Source organism: Juglans microcarpa x Juglans regia, chromosome 8S (assembly GCF_004785595.1).
Source record: "Juglans microcarpa x Juglans regia isolate MS1-56 chromosome 8S, Jm3101_v1.0, whole genome shotgun sequence".
Lineage (NCBI taxonomy): Eukaryota > Viridiplantae > Streptophyta > Magnoliopsida > Fagales > Juglandaceae > Juglans > Juglans microcarpa x Juglans regia.
In genome coordinates this window covers 832155-853820 of record NC_054609.1, presented here as the reverse complement: position 1 = coordinate 853820, position 21666 = coordinate 832155, and the positions used below count along the sequence as shown (strand labels likewise).

General features: G+C 34.8%; 1 protein-coding gene across 7 annotated transcripts; it reads left to right on the top strand.

Annotated features, from left to right (window-relative positions):
* The first annotated feature begins 786 nt into the window (after positions 1-786).
* Positions 787-20691, top strand: LOC121244995 (probable choline kinase 1). 7 transcript variants are annotated; one of them, XR_005936519.1, is made up of 10 exons: positions 787-1043; positions 1305-1697; positions 2685-2806; positions 2908-3103; positions 3607-3724; positions 3842-3889; positions 4106-4168; positions 4260-4418; positions 4574-4674; positions 4758-4786. XR_005936519.1 is itself a non-coding variant. In XM_041143258.1 (8 exons), the coding sequence occupies exons 2-8, from the start codon at positions 1347-1349 to the stop codon at positions 20337-20339; spliced, it is 921 nt and encodes a 306-aa protein (XP_040999192.1). In that variant the 5' UTR covers positions 787-1043; positions 1305-1346; the 3' UTR covers positions 20340-20594. The 7 variants fall into 7 exon arrangements, 4 of the variants coding, with proteins under 4 accessions (XP_040999192.1, XP_040999193.1, XP_040999191.1 ...); XR_005936520.1 differs by lacking the exons at positions 4260-4418; positions 4574-4674; positions 4758-4786 and adding exons at positions 20317-20459; positions 20610-20691; XR_005936521.1 differs by lacking the exon at positions 4106-4168 and having other exon boundaries at positions 788-1043; positions 4758-4784.
* The last annotated feature ends 975 nt before the right edge of the window (positions 20692-21666 follow it).

Here is a 21666-nt window from a genome sequence, read left to right as displayed (position 1 = left end):
TTTATAACTCTTAAATATACAAATTTCGAATTTTATAAAAGATTTGTGCAAGACTTGTACACTTAATTTTTATACCTAACATTACTCTTCAGTTATAGATATTAGAATGCTTTCTTACTATTTTTAGTGGCCTTGTTTGGATTAAAAAAATACTCTCTAACTCATATTTTCTCATATTATATTATCATTATGATTTTCGTAAACTTTTAAACAAAATATATATAATAAAGAATAATTCTTCTCATTCATCACTATTCACTACTACACACCCTACTCTCTATAGAAAAAAAGCTATCAAGTATAGATAGAGTGTTGGATGAATAGTGACTGATATATAACAAAACATATAATAAACTATTCAACTTTTTTAAATTTTAAAATAAAAATAATATTATAATAATATTTTATTTAATTTTCAACTTTAATCTCATCTCAATTTAACCCATTATCCTGACCACCGCAAAAGTTTTAAATAAAAAAATAGATATACGAAATAAGATTACAATCTCTCTTTTCTAAAAGTCTTCAATTTTTTTTACCCTCGAAAAAAGTCTTCAAATTCGGCGTCAGATTTATATATTGAAGTTTGAACTTGAACTTAATGGTCTTGACTTTAGCGTTTCGAAAACGGTCAAATTCCAGTTCGGTAGGGTATAGACCAGTTCAAGAATCTCCAACACAATTTGACAAGCACTGGGTCTCGTACACGTGGCAACTCCATATTGGTAATATCAATGGCTCCTAAAGACAATGCGTGGCAGTATAATCCAGTTGAAATATTTTCTTATATTATATTGCTGTCTGCCGCAACGAAAGAAAAGCACGTTCTTGGTCTTGCTCTCACAAATTCACAATCACATCCCAAAATATAGTCGATTCCGGGTTCTTTTTCTTTTTTAATTCTTTCAACAGCAAAACTTTCAACGTGCATGCTTGAATTTGATTTTGTTGTTTCGATAAAGCTCATAACAAGTCTAGCATCGCCCTTGCAAAACTCCTCTAGCTGTTCTTTCAAAGGACAGCCTTTTCATCTACCTTCTCTGGTGAGTTTCGATTCCACTCTGCTTTTGTTTCGATTATCTTTTTTTCGAGTTCTCTAGATATTCTCGTACTGGGTTCTTCCATTTCATCATGTTATTCTTTTCTTTTGAACTTTCTCCATGATTTGTTGCTTTATTGTTTAAGGTTGATGAAACAATATTTTTCTCAAGATGCTGAATCTTAAGGTTGAGATTAAGCTCCATGCGAAACAACCTTTCCGTTTGATACAAATGGCTTAGAAATGGTAATTTTCTGTATTACAGGTTAAACATTGCGACAATTTTGGCTCATAGAATTGAAGCGCAATGGGCATAACGACAAGGGATTTTGTCGAAGATCGTCTTCCAGAGGAACTAAAGAAAGTACTTCGATCGGTCGCTGCTAACTGGGGGGATGTGATGGATGATTTGGAGGCGTTGGAGGTGATAAAATTGAACGGTGCAATGACAAATGAGGTTTACCAGATAAACTGGCCTGCAAAGAATAGTGGGGTTGGTAGAAAGGTCTTGGTTCGTGTCTATGGCGAAGGTGTGGAGGTTTTCTTCAACAGGGATGATGAGATTAGGACGTTTGAGTGCATTTCGAAGCAGGGGAAGGGGCCTCGCCTTCTCGGCCGGTTTCCAGATGGGCGGGTTGAGGAATTCATTCATGCCAGGGTATGTATATTTCAGATGCTGAATGATTATATTTCTTGATCATGTTTTTGAAGCCTATGATTATATATGTTATTGAGAAATTATTGTGCTTTGTTTTGAATATTATGCTAAGTTGTGAGAACATGGTTAGGATATGTGCGCTTGAATGATTATCTTCTTGTGTTGACTTCATTGTTCCTGCTTTAATCACTATTATTTAATTAAACAAATTATTTATAGATTGTAAATGAACCTTTAGAATCGATTCATTGGGGGGCAAAGTGATGTAAAAAGTCTAAAGCACTATGCTGAGAAGGCTTGGCCATCCTTTTCTGATTGTTAAGTAATGACTTTTAGGGTCTGAACTCTTTTTAAAAAAAAAAATAATAAAAATAAGTAGATAATATTATGATAAGAAAAGCCCAATCAATCAAGAATCTTTAAGCTCGTCCCTTTGGTCAGAATTTATCCAATTAATTTGAATTAATTACACTAAATATAGACCTCATAATGCCCATCAGTACCATATCTTTTAATGTAGATGACAGCAAACGTTATCAATCTTATAGCAACCAGTTTGATTAATTGTTGGATAGGAGCTGTTTTCGTCAATTAGGTGCTGATCCTCCCATCTTGCACTGTCCATTTATGCATTGGTCAGGGTATGCCGTTTATAAGCCTTGTTTATGGTTTCCAACCTCAACCGACATATATAGCATTGTAGTTTGTAAATTGACTTACATTTTAATTAAACAAGAAGCATTGCATATGAGAAACTGTATCTGGTTCAAGTCAGATTCACCTGCTCCGTTATTTCAGTCCTTTTTAAATTTCTTCAATTCTGACTTGAAGTTTGCACCTTTAGAAAGATGTTGCAAAGCTAAGTGCTTTAGGGAAAAGCAGCACTGAGGACTCGGTTCTATTACCCCACCCATTACTTATCCTTGCAGAAGATCATTTTTTATGACTGTTTTTCCTTTTTTTTTTTTTTTTTTTTGTGATTTTCAGACGCTATCAGCGGCTGACCTACGAGATCCTGAGATTTCTGCTCTCATAGCTGCTAAGATGAGAGAGTTCCACAATCTTCCTGTGCCTGGTCCAAAGAATTTACTCATTTGGGACAGACTGAGGTATTGATATCTATTATAAGAATTTAAAGAATACTTCAAACAAGTTAAGAGTTCCCTCTCAAATATGAAGATATCTAATACCCTATCTGTTCCTTCCTCAGAAACTGGCTTTGTGTGGCCAAAAGTTTGTGTTCCTCCCATGACACACAGGACTTTTGCTTGGATACTCTTGGGATGGAAATTAGTATGCTAGAGAAAGAGTTGTCACAGGATTATCAAGAGGTTGGATTTTGTCACAATGACCTGCAATATGGTAATATAATGATGGACGAAGAGACAAGATCACTCACTCTCATTGTAAGTTTCCTATGGACTCTGCATTATGGCTCTCAGTTCTCAGCTGTTGTTGCACTTTCTCTCCAGTTAATAAACACAAGACTACTTCGTTCCTGTATAGGATTTATTCTTGTACCTTTTATCTATAAAGTAAGACCTGTATTAACCTTTAGATCAGTGGAGTTTAACAACTACGGGATTTTCTTGGATTTTGAAAGAAAAAATGAACTGGGAGATAAGCATATTTGATTACAATACTGTTTGATTATCACAATTGTACCGCCCATAAAATTTTGAATGCCTTGAAAATGAGTTTTCTGGATTGCAAGCAAGTTGTCCACATCTCTAGCCTGGCACTTCATCCATGGTTATGTGCATACATGTTTTGAGCAATGCAGCGCGGGCTTCATTGACTTATCTGTGTCATTGAAAAATTAAATAGATTTGTGGTAGAATAAACGTAAGACAACTATATTTTAACGAATAGATTTATATTCCTGGTATTATTTTGCTCATTTTTGCAGGATTATGAGTATGCAAGTTACAACCCTATTGCTTATGACATAGCAAATCATTTCTGTGAAATGGCAGCAAATTACCATTCTCAGACACCTCATGTTTTAGACTATAGTCAATATCCAGGTAAGTGTTCATATACAGATCATATATAAATTCATTCATGCGTATCTAACTGCCTCAAAAATTACCTTTTCCTTAAAAGTGTCAGTTGTTCCTAATGCATCATTCATTTGGTATCAGATCTGGAGGAGCGCCAAAGATTTGTCCGCATATATCTGAGTTCTGCAGGTTAGCCCATTAGTGTCCCACTCAATCAAGTGATTAGCATGACAAACAAGGATCTGGGATTTGTGTTTTTTTTTTAGCTCTTTAATCCGCCCAGTGCATTGGTTGGGATGAGTTCCACATGTTATCTTTGGTATTGGTGCAGGTAGAGCACCTATAGGTGTTTGAAACTCTTTATAGATCAAGGATTCATGTGCAGTTGATTTCTGCGAATGATAGGTGTATGGACTCCTAATCCAGCGATCAATTTTGCTTGGGATTCTGCATTATTTAACTTACAATGTAACTGAGAGTCCATCTCCTTACTGACATGAATTTCTGTGGATAACTAATTTTGGTTTTGAAAGTAAATGCCAATTTGGTCTGTGCTCAGGTCATATGCCTGTGGAAGCTTGAACATAAAATGCTTGGCCACCAGTCTCAAGTGACTTTGTGAACACTGCAGATCTGGTGTTGGTACTTGGTAGTCTAGTCTTTTTAACATTGGTCCGCCATCACTGGCCGGATGCAATGCTATGTAAAACAGATCAGGGTTTGTTCTCTGTTTTAAGCTGTATTTAAGCTGTATGTTCTTATAATTTTTTTTGTAAAGAGTGAAACCTTTTAGAAACCATTCTCCTAACTATAGTAGATTATCCGGACAACATTTTTCCACATAAACTGCTCATCTCCTTCGTTGGTATACAGGCAACCAACCCAGTGACGCAAAAGTGGAGCAGTTCGTCCAGGATGTGGAGAAATACACTCTTGCAAATCATCTCTTTTGGGGCTTATGGGGAATTATATCAGTAAGCATTCCCAAGTCTCGTTTCCCTATTATTCTAAACACGAGAGATTGAAAGGGTAAGATTAACCTTCTGCATGTCTGCAGGCTTACGTGAACAAGATTAATTTCGATTACAAGGAGTATGCAAGGCAGAGATTTGGTCAGTACTGGCTGAGGAAACCAGCATTGTTGGGTTCTTCAGGCAAGCCTCAGGAGGACATTTAGAACGGTTCTGTAGCATATATACTACATGAAGTGCATGACAACCTTACTGAAACTCATCTGAAATATCATGTTTTTTCTAGAGTTGTTTTTCCCAAAGGTGGTGTTGTATCTACTTGTAAAAAGAGGGATGCTATTTATCATCCCACACCACACAATTTACATATTTTAAAATTATTTTTTATTTTATTTTATTCTTGTTAAACTAATTGAGTTGTTATACTTATCATCCATATACCACATATTTGTTATAAAAAAAAAAAAATTTAAATAGGTGTAGTGTGTGGGGATGATAAGTAGAAGATGGTTGCTACTCATCATCCCACACTGCAAACTTTACATATTCTTGTTAAACTAATTGAATTGTTTTACTTATCATCCATACGTCATATACTTGTTATAGGAAAAAACAAAATTAAAATAGGTGTGGTGTGTAATGTAACATTGGAGTTTGAGAGGATTTTATGTACCCATAAAAAGAGTTTGAGGGAATATTAATGTCTAAAAAAGGTTCTATCTATCAAGAATGAATAATGCTAGTCCACTGCTCTCAGCTCCTGTTGGCCATTTTTTTTTATTTTTTTATTTTTTTACTTCGTGATTAAAGTGTTTTTAATGATATGTGACTTTCTTAAAAAAAAAAATTATTTAAAAGTGTTAAAAAATATATATATAAAAAAACTATTTTCTTAATTACGAAGTAAAAAAATAAAATGTATAATTTAGTAAAAATTATCTGAGACTCTGATAACAGAACTTTTGTGAAGATCTAATTTGTTGTTATTTTCAAAAAATTATATCCAGTGGGTGATTTAACAGTGGTTTTACGTCAGTAGCACTGAACCACCTGTGAATTATCGAAGAAAACATAACTTTTTAGACATTGATATTCAGCGGACAAGTGGGTGGAAAAAATAAATAAAGTTCTGTTATGAGAGTCTGAGACAGAAATATAATGAGTTTTGCTAAGTAAAAACGAGTTCGTGCATCATATCGCGTATCGATAATTTTTTTAATTTAAAAAAAAATCTTAAAAAATATTTTGAGAAAAGAAAAAAATTTCTTATATCATAAAAATTATTTTCGTCTTTAATTCACATCGCTTCATTAAACATATATATTATATATCGATATTGGTGCACGAATTGGTGCACCAACTTGCTTGCAATAAGATTTTTTCAAATATAATAAGCAACAAACTTTTTTCTTCTCTTATCAAATGTATGATATATAGATAATGAGTAGAAGAATTCAATATATTTAAGAAGAATAAAAAAAAACTAAAACATTTTAAAAAATAAAAAAATATGATATAGTTTATAAGATGATGAGTAGCAAAGTTCGGGAAAGAATTTCTGGCACCAACTTTGAGAGGGACAACAAGGAGTCAAGGGCCTTAAAGCAAACTACCGGTAGAATTTGGAAACATTGGAGTTTGAGAGGATTTGTACCCATAAAAAGAGTTGAGTGTTTTACAAAACAGAACCGCATCTCAACGGTCCGGCTGTAAATCCTACAAAAACAGCACTCCATTCAACTCAAGCCACGTAAGAAAAAACACTGTAAGAGAAATACATTCCACCATAGAGAATCAAGGTCATATGTGCTGCTAGCCCCTTTCTCATTTGCACCGCCCTCTGCCCTTCTCTTCCTCCTTGCTTTCTGTACACCGCCTTCAGTTCGATGCCGAAGCAAGCATCTCAATCCGATGCCGACGCAGCTCAAAAAGTGCCAATTTGTAAACTTACCGCCCTTCTCTTCCTCGCTGTAGATAAGAAGGTCCAAAGCAATCAAGACGATGAGATTGAGAGATATAGCCTTCTCTAGGCATTTGGTTCTTCTGAGAGCTTTGTTCTATTATGAGCATTAAAGGGCTCGTGGAGTTTTAAGTGCAGGTCTGGATTTGAATCTTTGGTGGTGCAGAAGGGGGAGAGTAAGTCATGGCTGGTAGTAATGAAGTCAACCTAAATGAATCCAAGGTATTCAGTCTGGTATCTTTTCCTCTACTTTCTGGTCTTGTTTACTTATTTTTTTCATGTAATATGTTGTTATTTTGGAGTATGAAGTTTATATGATGATCATTTGGACGATGGTTTTATTTGGATTATATATTTTTCCATGTTGGTGCTAGATTCAAAATTTTTGGCTCCAGGAAATTGGAGTCTCATTTGGAAGCCAAAGTTTTATTTTTGTCTTTTATTTGAATGATTTGAGTTATCCAAAGTTACACTTATGCTCTTTCTTTTAGAGTGTTGCCCATATCTGTAATGGTTTATACATGGTCGATATGATGAGTCGATATGATAGTATAGATAATGACTGGTCAAATTCCTTTCTTCCTTTCAATCCTTCGAAGTGGGGTTTTGATTTCTTGTTCTGGTAATCTAAAGTTTGAGAAATTCGCCTTTAATAAGGTGTAGAGCTGAAAATCTTTACTCGGTTTCGCGATTTTTGATATTTATTTGGAAATACCTCTTTTTCTTTCTTCTTTTACTGCATTTATTTTTCCTTCACCTCTCAACAATTTCGTGTGGTTTCCTACCCTTGCCTTACAATTTTCGTAATTTTTTGTTATGGGCATGGTGGAGTTTGTCATATGCATAGGATCAATTGGGTCGTTAGAGATTTTGCATCCTATAATTTGTTAGTACGAGTTCTTCACCGTGCTGATGGAACATTCAACTGTGAGTTGGCAGAGTTTCTTGATCGGAAAGTCGTTGCCAATTCGATTCCAGTTGACAGAGTTTTCTCAACAATTTTTTTTTCTTTCATTTATTTTTCTGTTATGAGCTTCAACGAAGAGGGGTTCTGAAGGGGCCGACACCTATTCGTGGGATTTCCTACGGGTTGAGCTTCGACGAAGGGGGTGCAATTCATATGGATTTCTTATGTGATGAGATTCGACAAAGGGGGGTGCGAGAGGTAATACATTGAAATCACGTATAAGATTTTGTTGCTTTTCTGATATATATTGATTTAGGATAAATGTGGTGAAAGTCATACGTGTAACTATGTGATTGATAGACTGTTATTTGACCAAAATTAGCCGGACCAGTCTTAAGGAATTATCTTTACAAAATTATCTCTCATTTAATATATTATTATAAAATGTATTATGAAAGATGTGAATAAATAATTTTACAGAAAGAGTTTGAGAGAATATCGATGTCTAAAAAAGTTCTATCTATCCAGAATTAATATCAATGTCTAAAAAGTTATATTTTCTTCGATAATTCATAGGTGGTTCAGTCGTATTACCGTAAAATTACTGTTAAATCACACATTGGATATAATTTTTTGAAAATAACAACAAACTAGATTTTCACAAAAGTGTCAAATCAGTGGACAAGTGAGTGAAAAAAATAAATAAAGTTTTGTTACGAGAGTCTGAGACAGAAATATAATAAGCAAGAAAATTTTGTCTTTACGGATACAAAATCAGAGGCAGAGAGAATACGAGTGGTTGCATTAGCCCCGGTTTCCGATCCAAACCGGAGCTGATGCAGTATAAGAGAAATAATATATACAAATTTTAATAGATAAGTCTCACGTAAATTTTTTATAAAACAGTTGACCTCATCATAAATAGTTTTAAAAAATTTTTTTAATGGGATCTATATTTTTATAAAAAGATTTACACGAAACTTATTTATTAAAGACTTGTAACCGATATTTCTCATGTTATTAATTAAGTTTAGTAATTTAGCATTACAAACCCTTTACAAATATATATCTTATATATAATAAGTGTCAATGTCGACGAAGAAAGTAGCACTTCCTCCATTTTATTTTTCATTTTTGCCCCTAAGTTCTGTTCATTTTCCTTTTGCTTCTTTTCTATTTGTTTTCTCCTTGCATTTCTGGCTTGCTGCATTCGTCCATTTCTATTTCCATTTTTATCCCTTGCTTTTCTATCATTGGTTTGTTGCCTTCGTCTAATTTTTTTTCTCATTTTTGCCCTTGTTTTGTATTTGATTTCCCTTTCTATCTTTGAGTTCTATTATCTTCTTCTCTCATTTTTACAGTTTTATGCTTCTTTTCTCTTTTCTGGCGACTGTATGTTTTGTTTCCTTTTTATCCCTCTTGCTCTTATTAAGTTCATTAGGTATGCCAGATATCTTACATCTTCCTACTTTCAGGCCCTATAGTTACATTTAAAAAATAACGATGTAAATTTATAAGAGGATAGACATATGCATTAGGAAAGAATATAATAAGAAAAATTCAAACACTAAGATAGACCTCATGAGATGCTATCGAAACACTATCTATTGTTATCTTTAACATTTTGGTTTGAATTTGCTGCAGAGTCCTTTGAATCTTGAATTCTTGGGTCTGTTGAGTTGTTGCATATGGACTTACTCTTAAATGATTTTATAGCTGTCTCAGTATCCCCCGCAAACTCAACGGGAGTTTCCTGACGTTGAGGTTGTCCCGTAATAAAGCAAACCTGGCAGTACGTACTACTAGGTAGTGCTTTTGTGATTTTGGTATTTCTTTTCATATATAAAAGTAGTAGTCAACCAACACAATCTGGGTCTCGTACACGTGGCAACCAACATTGGTAATGACAATGCGTGGCAGTATCATCCAGTTGAAATATTCTCTTATATTATACTGCTGGCTGCGTCGAAGAAAGAAAAGCACGTTCTTGGTCTTTTTTAATTCTTTCAACAGCAAAACTTTCAACGTGCATGCTTGAATTTGATTTTGTTGTTTCGATAAAGCTCATAACAACTCTAGCACCGCCCTTGCAAAACTCCTCTAGCTGTTCTTTCGAAGGCTAGACAGCCTTTTCATCTACCTTCTGGGGTGAGTTTCAATTCCATTCTGCTTTTGTTTCGAATCTCTCTCTGAACTCCATTTCATCATGTTATTCTTTTCTTTTGAACTTTATCCATGATTTGTTGCTTTATAGTTTAAGGTTGATGAAACAATATTTTTCTCAAGTTGCTGAATCTTAAGGTTGAGATTAAGCTCCATGCGAAACAACCTTTCCGTTCGATACAAATGGCTTAGAAATGGTAATTTTCTGTATTACAGAGGTTAAACATTGCGACAATTTTGGCTTATAGAATTGAAGCGCAATGGGCATAACGACAAGGGGTTTTGTCGAAGATTATCTTCCAGAGGAACTAAAGAAAGTACTTCGATCGGTGGCAGCAAACTGGGGGGATGTGATGGATGATTTGGAGGCGTTGGAGGTGATAAAATTGAGCGGTGCAATGACAAATGAGGTTTACCAGATAAACTGGCCGGTAAAGAATGGTGGGGTTGGGAGAAAGGTCTTGGTTCGTGTCTATGGTGAAGGTATGGAGGTTTTCTTTAACAGGGACGATGAGATTAGGACGCTCGAGTGCATTTCGAAGCAGGGGAAGGGGCCTCGCCTTCTCGGCCTGTTTCCAGATGGGCGGGTTGAGGAATTCATTCATGCCAGGGTATGTATTTTACAGATGCTTAATGGTTATATATATTTCTTGATCATGTTTTTGAAGCCTATGATTATATATGTTATTGAGAAATTATTGTGTTTTGTTTTGAATATTATGCTAAGTTGCGAGAACATGGTTAGAATATGTGCGCTTGAACGATTATCTTCTTGTGTTGACTTCATTATTCATGCTTTAATCATTACTATTTAAATTAAAAAAATTATTTATAGATTGTAAATGCACCTTCAGAATTGATTCAGTGCGGGTAGGTGCATAACCAGTCCGGTTCGATTTTGGATAAAATTTAGGACTAAACCAGTATGCACCGATTTTAAATTTTTGAAAACTGATTACGTACCGATTAACATCTTAAACTAGTACTTCCGATTTTTTGGTTTTAATAAAATATAAATTTGTTAGGCCATAAAATGTTATAAATATATATACTTTATGTTTAAAGCATATATCAAATAAATTTTCATACTTAAAGATTAAAATTTTATGTTATAAACTATAATAATATTATCTTATATATAATTATAATTTATATTATTATATATAATATTAAAAAATTAATTTAAAATATATAAAATAGTGAATCGGTCCGGTCCTAAAAAGCATAGAACTGGAACCGGCCGGTTTTGGAACTAAGAGAACTGGTCCAAAACTAGTTTCACCATTTCGGGCTGGTCCGATCCCCTTTTTCGGTTAAATTTTACACTCCTAAGTGGGGGCAAAATGACGTAGAAAGCTAAATCACTATGCTAAGAAAGCTTGGCCATCTATTTTTGATTGTGAAGTAATCGTTTGAAACAAGATGGGGACAAAACAGATAAAGAAAGAGGGATACTCAATTCTATTCACATAATCATGGTTTGAGTACATGGCTATACAAATTCAAAAGAAAAATTCTAGAGTCTAAATTAATGACATCTAATGCTATTCAAGTCCACTGAACGTTTAACACAACCACATGCTAATAAAAGACACACTTTTCGATTTTCATGATTTCTTAATTGGCCATAACTTTCTCAAAAAAAAAAAAAAATGCAATTAATAAGCTAAATTTGGATAACTGTAGCCCCCTTCAAATTTTGATCAAAAGTAACCCTTCAGTTTCAGCAATAAAGTCAAGTTTAATTTTCAACAATCCCCCTTAAACTTGATATCTTTCCAACATCGATCATCATCCTTAACTTCTTAAATGTATCATAGTTGAAAGGCTTTGTGAAAATATCAGTAACTTGATCAAATGATTTCACATACTTTGCCTTTACGTGCATGTTCTCAATGCATTGTTGAATAAAATGATACTTTGTCTCAATATGCTTGCTTCAATCATGAAACACTGGGTTCTTTGCTAGAGCAATGGCAGACTTATTGTCTATCATAAACTTGGTAGCTTCACTTTGCTCAAAATGGAGTTCCTTCAACAATACATTTAACCAAATTGCATGACAAGCACAAGCAGTAGCAGCAACATACTCAGCTTCACAAGTTGAAATAGTGACTATGAGTTGTTTCTTAGAACATAGGAAATTGCATTATTTCCCAAAAAGAAAACACCAGTAGTACTCTTCTTATCATCAATATCTCTAGCATAATCGTTATCGCAATAGCCCATTAACTTGAACTTATTTGAAGCTGAATAAAAAAACTCCACAATCAAGAGTGCCTTTAAGATAACGAAGAATTCTCTTGGCTGACTTCATGTGTGTCTTAGATGAATTTTTCATAAAACGAGTCACAAGTCCAACTGAAAATACAATTTTAGGTGTGATACAAGTCAAATATCTTAAGCTTCCAACAAGACTTCTGAACAATGTTGGATCAACTTTTTGTAGCACTTCCTCCGTTTTGAAAGTTTAACTCTACACTCCATGGGCATGTTGATGGGATTGCAATCCAACATGTTGAACTTCTTTGGCACTTCCTTTGTATAGGCTTCTTGTGAGATGAAAATCCCATCCTACATTTGCTTAACTTCAATTCCCAAATAATAGGACATGAGTCTCATATCACTCATCTCAAACTCTTGAGCCATAGTCTTCTTAAAATCTTCAAACATCATTTGTTTGTTTCTTATGAATATAAGATCATCCACATAGACACAAAGAAATAATAGATCTTCCTGTTCATTTTTCACATAGAGTGCATATTTATGAATGCATCTAGTGAAGCCATTCTCTTTAAAATACTTATCAAGACGACTATTCCAAGCTCATGGAGCTTGCTTTAATCCATATAAGGTCTTTTTTAACCTAAGCACCTTGTCTTCATAGCCTTCAATAACAAAGCTTGAAGACTGTTCAATATATACCTCTTCCTTAAGATGACTATTTAGGAAAATGAACTTAACATCCATCTGAGAGGGATCTTCCATTGATTATGTGCTGCAAGTGATAGTAGTAGTTGGATTGTCTCCAAACTGGCAACAGGAGCAAAAACCTCTTCATAGTCAATGCCTTGTTTTTGCTTGTAATCCTTTGCAACGAGTCTTACCTTGTATCTTTCTACTTCACCCTTGGAATTCTTCTTAACTTTATACACTCATTTGACTCCAATCGCTTGATTGCCACTTAGAAGTGAAGCAAGCTCCCAAGTGTCATTCTTCTTAATGGCTTGACTTTCCTCCTCCATGGCTCGTATCCATTTCTTATCTTTTATAGCTTATTCAAAACTCAAAGGCACATCACTAGAGTATAAGCATAATAAATTCTCATATTCTGGCCTTTCAATGTCTTCATAGAGATCTATAAGGCTTCGATATATACAAGGGCCTTCACTTGAGCTAAATGAAGGAGAAGATGATGCTACAGAGGACAATGTTGGCGTTGTTGCAGGTAAAATTTCGCCTTGGGCTCCTTGTACTAGAGTTTCTTCTTCATCAAAATAGGGGAGAAAATCATAAGCAGTTTCATTCTGTGTACTCCAATCCCATGTTGCATCTTTTTTAAATTCAACATCTATACTAATCATGACTTTGTTGTTGCTTGGATTGAAAAACTTGTAGCCTTTTGAGTTCTCATTGTAGCCGATAAACACAAACTTCTTACTCCTATAATCAAGTTTTGATCTTTCTTGGTCCGGAACTTGAACATAGGCAATAGACCCAAAGACTCGCAAGTGTGACACATTTGGCTTCCATCCACTTCATGCTTCTTGGGGCGTCACATCCTTTAAACTTTTGGTAGGTGAACGATTAGAGAGATAAATTGCACATGCAACTACTTCAGCCCAAAACTCTTTTGGCATAGACTTTGTAATGCCCCAGTCACGGAGGTCTGGAGAGTTAGCTTCTTGTTTTCTAAAATCATCTCCAAGAACACATTTATAAATAACCAGAGACTATAAAATATTAACTTATTTATTTAACACAAATATTCATGTTCCTCCATATGAACAGAAAATAACTACTTCTATAGAATAAATTAAAATCTCTACAAAGGCTCGAAAATATCCATGACTCAAAATACCCAAACAACATAAAATAATAACACTACCAAATAAGACTCAAAATAATAACCTTTCAATAATTTCAGTACTTATTCCCTACACTTAGCAATCTTGTACTCACTTTCTATTCTCGATCCTTAATCTAAGCATTCACTTTATCTAAAAAATGTTGTAGAGATAAAGGATGAGTTATCAACAACTCAGTAAGTAGAGAATATATACTAGTATGTAAATATGAGTATTTACAGGGTTCAGAATGCAGAACAAAATATCTTTGTTTTCAGAATGCAGAATCAAAACATGTTATAAAAAATATCAGAGCAAAAGTTCAAAAATATTCTTATTCAAAATTTTTTTAGCACAACATAATTGAAACATTATATCAGAACAAAAATCTATGTTTAATCTCCATGGTAGAGTTGTGCAAACCTCGACGGCCAACCAAGCAGAAACAGAATGTGAATCTTCTCCCTATTATTCTCGGAGCCCCGAGTGTGTACATAGGAAAAACCATGCAGAAAACCATTATGTTTCCAAAGTAGGTGAACCAGAAATAAAAAAATTGGTACCAATCCGAATAGAGGCCACAATTTTACACTTACGGTAAGATCAGAACGGAACAAAAACAGAATGTCATGTCAGAGATCTCAGAAATCACATCATATTATATCAGAGTATAAAATATTTTCAGAACAAAACATAATTAGATCACAAAATATAATTTATGCACAAATTTTCATGTTCGCTCTCTTTTGCACAGTTCATAAATAAAATGTCAAAATAGCTCATGTATACACCAATCATGACTGAAAATACTTTCTTCTTATACAATGATTAATGAGTAATTTAGAACAAATAACTGAGGCCGCTTAAAATTTCTTTTCATAACAAAACGTGCATATTTTTTCAAAATTGGTCTCAGTTCATTTTATTTTATGCAAAATTTAGCATATGAATCCCGCTTAATTGGACTTTTTAATTTCTTTGAATTTCCTTACAACTGTGTCAATCGAAAATCAATAGTCACCTAGCTTCCGTAAATTTTCGATCGAACGCGTATTTCGATCCTTAAAACTTGAAATGCTAAAATAATATATTTTTCTAAATCTTTAAAATTCTTTTAATCCTAAAATATCATTACTTCTCAAATTCGTCAATATTCACTTAATTCTTCCGACTAAGGAAATTAACTCTAAATTACTTACTTCTAAAATCTAACTATGAAAATTTAATATTAGATAATAAAATTTAAACCCTTAAATATTTACTGTTAAATAAATTTTTAGATGAATTTAAATTGAGACGAAACCCACTTAAAATAACATAATAATTTTTTTGTAGTCCAACTGAGGCACATCGTAAAAAAAAAGGCCCAACCTAAACTTCCCATTCAAAACGCATCTGCCTTGGATTGTGACTTAAAGGGGCATAATTGTGATTAAATCTAAAGAAGGTAGAAAACTCTCAGTGGTTTTCTGCGGGTCGTGTTGCTGCTGAAAACCCTAGTGGAAGGAGCCGTGCATGGTGGGTATCTATATATATAGTTATGCTGAGACCCTAGTAATATAAAGAAGGTAGAAATTTTGTTGGGGTGATCTAGGAGTGGTCAAGGGACGACGAATTCCATGTGTCTCACAAAAGGCCTTGAATTCGTTGGAAGTGAACTCTCCACCTCTATCTTTTCTTAGAGATTTGATCTCGTAGCCACATTCTTTTTCAACACAAGCTTTGAACTTTTTGAATGCCTCAAAATCCTCGCCTTCAATTAATAAGCCCACGTTTTTCATGAATAGTCATCAATAAAAAGCAAAAAATAAGAGCTTTTACCATGAGATGAGGGCTTGATTGGACCACAAACATATGCATGAATAAGTTGAAATGGCTCTTGAATTGGATTGCTTGGGAAAACTCTTTCTTGACTGCTTGCCTAGTAAGCAAGCTTCACATAAATGATCAGGGTGTTCAATTGTTGGAATACCTTTCTCCAACTTCTTCGCTCTCAAATCTCTAAGCCCCCCAAAATTTAGATGCCATATCTCATGTGCCAAATCCATGATGGATCTTTAACACAAGTCTTTAAACACATGGCTCCGATGGTCTTCATATCCAACAAGAACATGCGATTTCTTATCATAGAAGCCTTAGCAATAAGATTCCCTCCTTTATCTCTAAGCCAAAGAAAGCAATCTTCCGTGTTTATTTTGCAACCATTCTCCATAAGTTGCCCAATCGTCAAAATATTATTTTTTCATCTTAGGAATGTAATAAACATTATGAAGAATCTTATGGCTCCTGTTCTTTACCTCAAACAAAATTGTGCCTTTGCCTTTAATCTCCACCTTTGATATATCACCAAAGCGCACATGGCCTGTCACTTTGGTGTCAAGTTCTACAAATTTGCTTCTATCGGCTGTCATGTTGTTGCTAGCTCCATTATCTAGGTACCACATACTCTTCTCACCATTGGGTTCTTCCTTAAGCGTAAGGAATAATGCGGGCTCCTCCACATCTTCCCTGTGCAAAATGAGCTTTGTTTCTTATACTTTCTTGGTTTGACACTCCCAAGAATGATGACCATATTTTTCACAAGAATAACATTCAATTTGACTTTTTCATTATTTACCTCATTGTACCTTTCATGATTGCCTCCTCCTCTTCCTCTTCCACGACCTTGGCCTCTTCTACCATTTTCATAATTTCATAAGCTTCTCCTTTAGCTTTCAATGAAAGTTTTGCTTGCAAGGCTTGCTCGACTTGGTCTTGCTTGCCTCGGTTCATTCTTTCTTCATAAGCCCATAAGGATCCATTTAATTCGTCGATGGACACGACTTCCAAACCTTTAGATTCTTCAATGGCTACCACTATATGGTCGAATTTGAAGTTGAGAGAGCAAAGAATCTTCTTAACAATACGAACATCTTCTAATTTTTCTCCTAGCCTCTTCAGTTGATTCACCACCGCCAAGACTCTTGTGAAGTAATCTGAAATGGATTCACTCTCTTTCATTGAAAGAGATTCAAACTTAGCCCTTAGAGTTTGAAGACGCACTTTCTTCAGTTTTTCAACTCCCATGACGGAATTTTGAAGAGTATCCCATGCTTGCTTGGAGTTTGTTTCGTTGGCAACCTTCTCGAACATGTCATCATCTAAGCCTTGATGAATATGGTGAGCGCACATTGATCTTTCTTCCTCTCTTTCTCCAAGGCTTCATTTTGGGGTTGATTCAAAAACTCCTCATTTTGAGGTTCAACAAAACCTTTCTCAACAATCTCCCATAATCCTTGGGAACCAAGGATAGCCTTCATTCGAATTGCCCAATTCTCATAATTGAGCTTGGTGAGTTGTGGGTATTGGAAAGTGTTGGGAATAACTGTAGATCTAAGATTAACTCGAAGTATAGTAGCGGAAATAAACAAAAGAAATTGATGACAATCACACAGAAAGAACACCAAGATTTAAGTGGTTCGACTCAAAATGAGTCTACGTCCACTGGTGGGGTCGGTATCAGAGATTTCACTATCAACAAAGATGGAGTACAGATGAATACAACAAAACTTCACAAGGAAGTTATCTCTCAAACTCACTCCAAACTTCTCTCTCAAGAAAACACTAAAAACTAGACAAAAAGTGATTTCTGAAGTCTTAAACAAAGGGGAGGCGCCGTTTGGTATTTATAGGAAAAGTGAGAATTCACTTCTGTGAACATTGGCTCGATCGAACGTCGAGCGAGCGTAGGTTTTGTACACTTCGCTCAAGCCAACATACGAGCAATGCTTGAGCGAAGCTCTCTGTCTGAATTCGCTCGAGCTGAGTGTTGAGCAAATGTCGAGCGAAGCTCTCTGTCTTCATATCGCTCGAGCTGAATGTCGAGCGATGCTTGAGCGAAGCTCTCTGTCTGACTTCACTCGAGCCGAGTGAACCTCCGCTCGAGCGAACCTACGACACATGCACTGTTCAATCTGAATTCAAGCCACCTCTTAACAGAAAGAAAGAGTAGCTCCTTTAGAAGACATTCTCTCTTGAACCAATGCTTTGATATTTGATAACACTTTGTTGGAAACAAGATCGAGACAAAATACACAAAGAAAGAGGAAAATGGAAGAGGAATACACCACTCAATTCTATTCACAGAATCATAGCTTGAGTACATGGCTATAAAAATTCAAAAGAAAATTCTAGAGTCTAAATTAATGACATCTAATGCTATCCAAGTCCTCTGGACAGATGCTAATAAAAGACACTTTTCGATTTTCACGATTTCTTAATTGGCCACAGATTTCTCAATAAAAATCCAGTTGATAAGCTAAATTTGGATAACTGTAGTCCCTCCAAATTCTGATCGATTGTAACCCTCCAGTTTCAGCAATAGAGTCAAGTTTAATTTTCAATAGTAATGACTTTTGGGGTCTAAACTCCCTTTTTAAAAAATTAATAAAAATAACTAGATAATATTATGATAAGAAAACGTTTATCCAATTAATTTGAATTAATTACACTAAATATAGACCTCATAGTGCCCATCAGTACCTTATCTTTTAATGTAGATGAAAGCAAACGCTATCAATCTTATAGCAACCAGTTTGATTAATTGTTGGATAGGAGCTGTTTTCGTCAATTAGGTGCTGATCCTCCCCTCTTGCACTGTCCATTTATGTATTGGTCAGGGTATGCCGTTTATAAGCCTTGTTTATGGTTTCCAACCTCAACCGACATATATAGCATTGCAGTTTGTAAATTGACTTACATTTTAATTAAACAAGAAGCATTCCATATGAGAAACTGTATCTGGTTCAAGTCAGGTTCACCTGCTCCGTTATTTCAGTCCTTTTTAATTTTCTTCAATCCTGACTTGAAGTTTGCACCTTTAGGACTCGGTTCTATTACCCCACCCATTACTTATCCTTGCAGAAGATTGTTTTTTATGACTGTTTTTCCTTTTTTTTTTTTTTTTTTTTTTTTTGTGATTTTCAGACGCTATCAGCGGCTGACCTACGAGATCCTGAGATTTCTGCTCTCATAACTGCTAAGATGAGTGAGTTCCACAATCTTGCTGTGCCTGGTCCAAAGAATTTACTCATTTGGGACAGACTGAGGTATTGATATCTATTATCAGAAGTTAAAGAATACTTCAAACTAGTTAAGAGTTCCCTCTCAAATATGAAGATATCTAATACCCTATCTGTTCCTTCCTCAGAAACTGGCTTTGTGTGGCCAAAAGTTTGTGTTCCTCCCATGACACACAGGACTTTTGCTTGGATACTCTTGAGATGGAAATTAGTATGCTAGAGAAAGAATTGTCACGGGATTATCAAGAGGTTGGATTTTGTCACAATGACCTGCACTATGGTAATATAATGATGGACGAAGAGACAAGATCACTCACTCTCATCGTAATTTTCCTATGGACTCTGCATTATGGCTTTCAGTTCTCAGCTGTTGTTGCACTTTCTCCCCAGTCAATAGACACAAGACTACTTCGTTCCTGTATAGGATCTATTCTTGTACCTTTTATCTAAAAAGTAAGACCTATATTAACCTTTAGATCGGTGGAGTTTAACAAGTACGGGCTTTTCTTGGATTTTGAAAGAAAAAATGAACTTGGAGATGAGCATATTTGATTACAATACTGTTTGATTTTCACAATTGTACCACCCATAAAATTTCAATGCCTTGAAAATGAGTTTTCTGGATTGCAAGCAAGTTGTCCACATCTCTAGCTTGGCACTTCATCCATGGTTATGTGCATACATGTTTTGAGCAACGCAGCGCAGGATTCGTTGACTTATCTGTGTTACTGAAAAATTAAATAGATTTGTGGTAGAATAAACGTAAGACGACTATATTTTAACGAGTAGATTTATATTCCTTGTATTATTTTGCTCATTTTTGCAGGATTATGAGTATGCAAGTTACAACCCTATTGCTTATGACATAGCAAATCATTTCTGTGAAATGGCAGCGAATTACAATTCTCAGACACCTTATGTTTCAGACTATAGTCAATACCCAGGTAAGTGTTGATATACAGAACATATATAAATTCATTCCTGCGTATCTCACTGCCTCCAAAATTACCCTTTCCTTACTTAAACGTGTAAGTTGTTCCTTATACATCCTTCATTTGGTATCAGATCTGGAGGAGCGCCAAAGATTTGTCCGCATATATCTGAGTTCTGCAGGTTAGCCCATTAGTGTTCCCATTCAATCAAGTGATTAGAATGACAAACAAGGATCTGGGATTTGTGTTTAATTTTAGCTCTTTTATCCTCCTAGTGCATTGGTTGGGATGAGTTCCACATATTATCTTTGGTATTGGTGAAGGTAGAGCACCTATAGCTGTTTGAAACTCTTTATAGATCTAGGATTCATGTGCAGTTGATTTCTGCGAATGATAGGTGTATGGACTCCTAATCCAGCGATCAACTTTGCTTGGGATTCTGCATTATTTAACTTACAAATTACAATGTAACTGAGAGTCCATCTCCTTACTGATGAATTTCTGTGGATAACTAATTTTGGTTTTGAAAGTAAATGCCAATTTGGTCTGTGCTCAGGTCATATGCCTGTGGAAGCTTGAACATAAAATGCTTGGCCACCAGTCTCAAGTAACACTGCAGATCTGGTGTCGGTAGTCTAGTCTTTTTAACATTGGTCCGCCATCACTGGCCGGATGCAATGCTATGTAAAACAGATCAGGGTTTGTTCTCTGTTTTAAGCTGTATATTCTTATTATTTATTTATTTTTTGTAAAGAGTGAAACCTTGTAGAAACCATTCTCCTAACTACAGTAGATTATCCGGACAACATTTTTCCACATAAACTGCTCATCTCCTTCGTTGGTATACAGGCAACCAACCCAGTGATGCAAAATTGGAGCAGTTTGTCCAGGATGTGGAGAAATACACTCTTGCAAATCATCTCTTTTGGGGCTTATGGGGAATTATATCAGTAAGCATTCCCAAATCTTGGTTCCCTATTATTCATAAACACAGGGATTGAAAGGGTAAGATTAACCTTCTGCATGTCTGCAGGCGTACGTGAACAAGATTGATTTCGATTGCAAGGAGAATGCAAGGCAGAGATTTGGTCAGTACTGGCTGAGGAAACCAGCATTGTTGGGTTCTTCAGGCAAGCCCCAGAAGGACATTTAGAACGGTTATGTAGCATATACTACATGAAGTGCATGACAACCTTATTGAAACTCATCTGAAATATCATGTTTTTTTTCTAGAGGAGTTCTTCCCAAAGGTGGTGTTGTATCCACTTGTAAAAAGAGGGATGCTACTCATTATCTCATGCCGCACACTTTATATATTTTAAAATTATTTTTTATTATTTTTATTTTATTTTATTCTTATTAAACTAGTTGAGTTGTTTTATTTATCATCTATACACCTCATACTTGTTATAGGAAAAAAATTAAAATATATATAGTGTGTAAAAATGATAAATAAATAAGTATAATATGTAGTGTTGATAAGTAGAATTATTCTAAAGAAAATTACCGGTAGAATTCGGAAACATTGGAGTTTGAGAGAATATTATGTCTAAAAAAGTACTATCTGTTCAGAATTAATATCAATGTCTAAAAAGTTCTGTTTTCTGGTGGTTCAGTGGTACTGCCGTAAAATCACTGTTAAATCATATTCTGGATATATTTTTTTTGGATAATAATACACTATCAACTATATTACAATTTAACTATCATTATAAATTAAAATATTAATATTTTCTATTTTAATTTAAAATTTTTATACACAGCAGTTCAAATTAGATAAAATAATAATTTTTTTATATTTAATTGTAAATAAATTATAATATAATTGTTCTTATATCATTTTTCATTTTTTTTTTTTAAATAACAACAAACTAGATCTTCACAAAAGCGTCCAATCAGTGGAAAA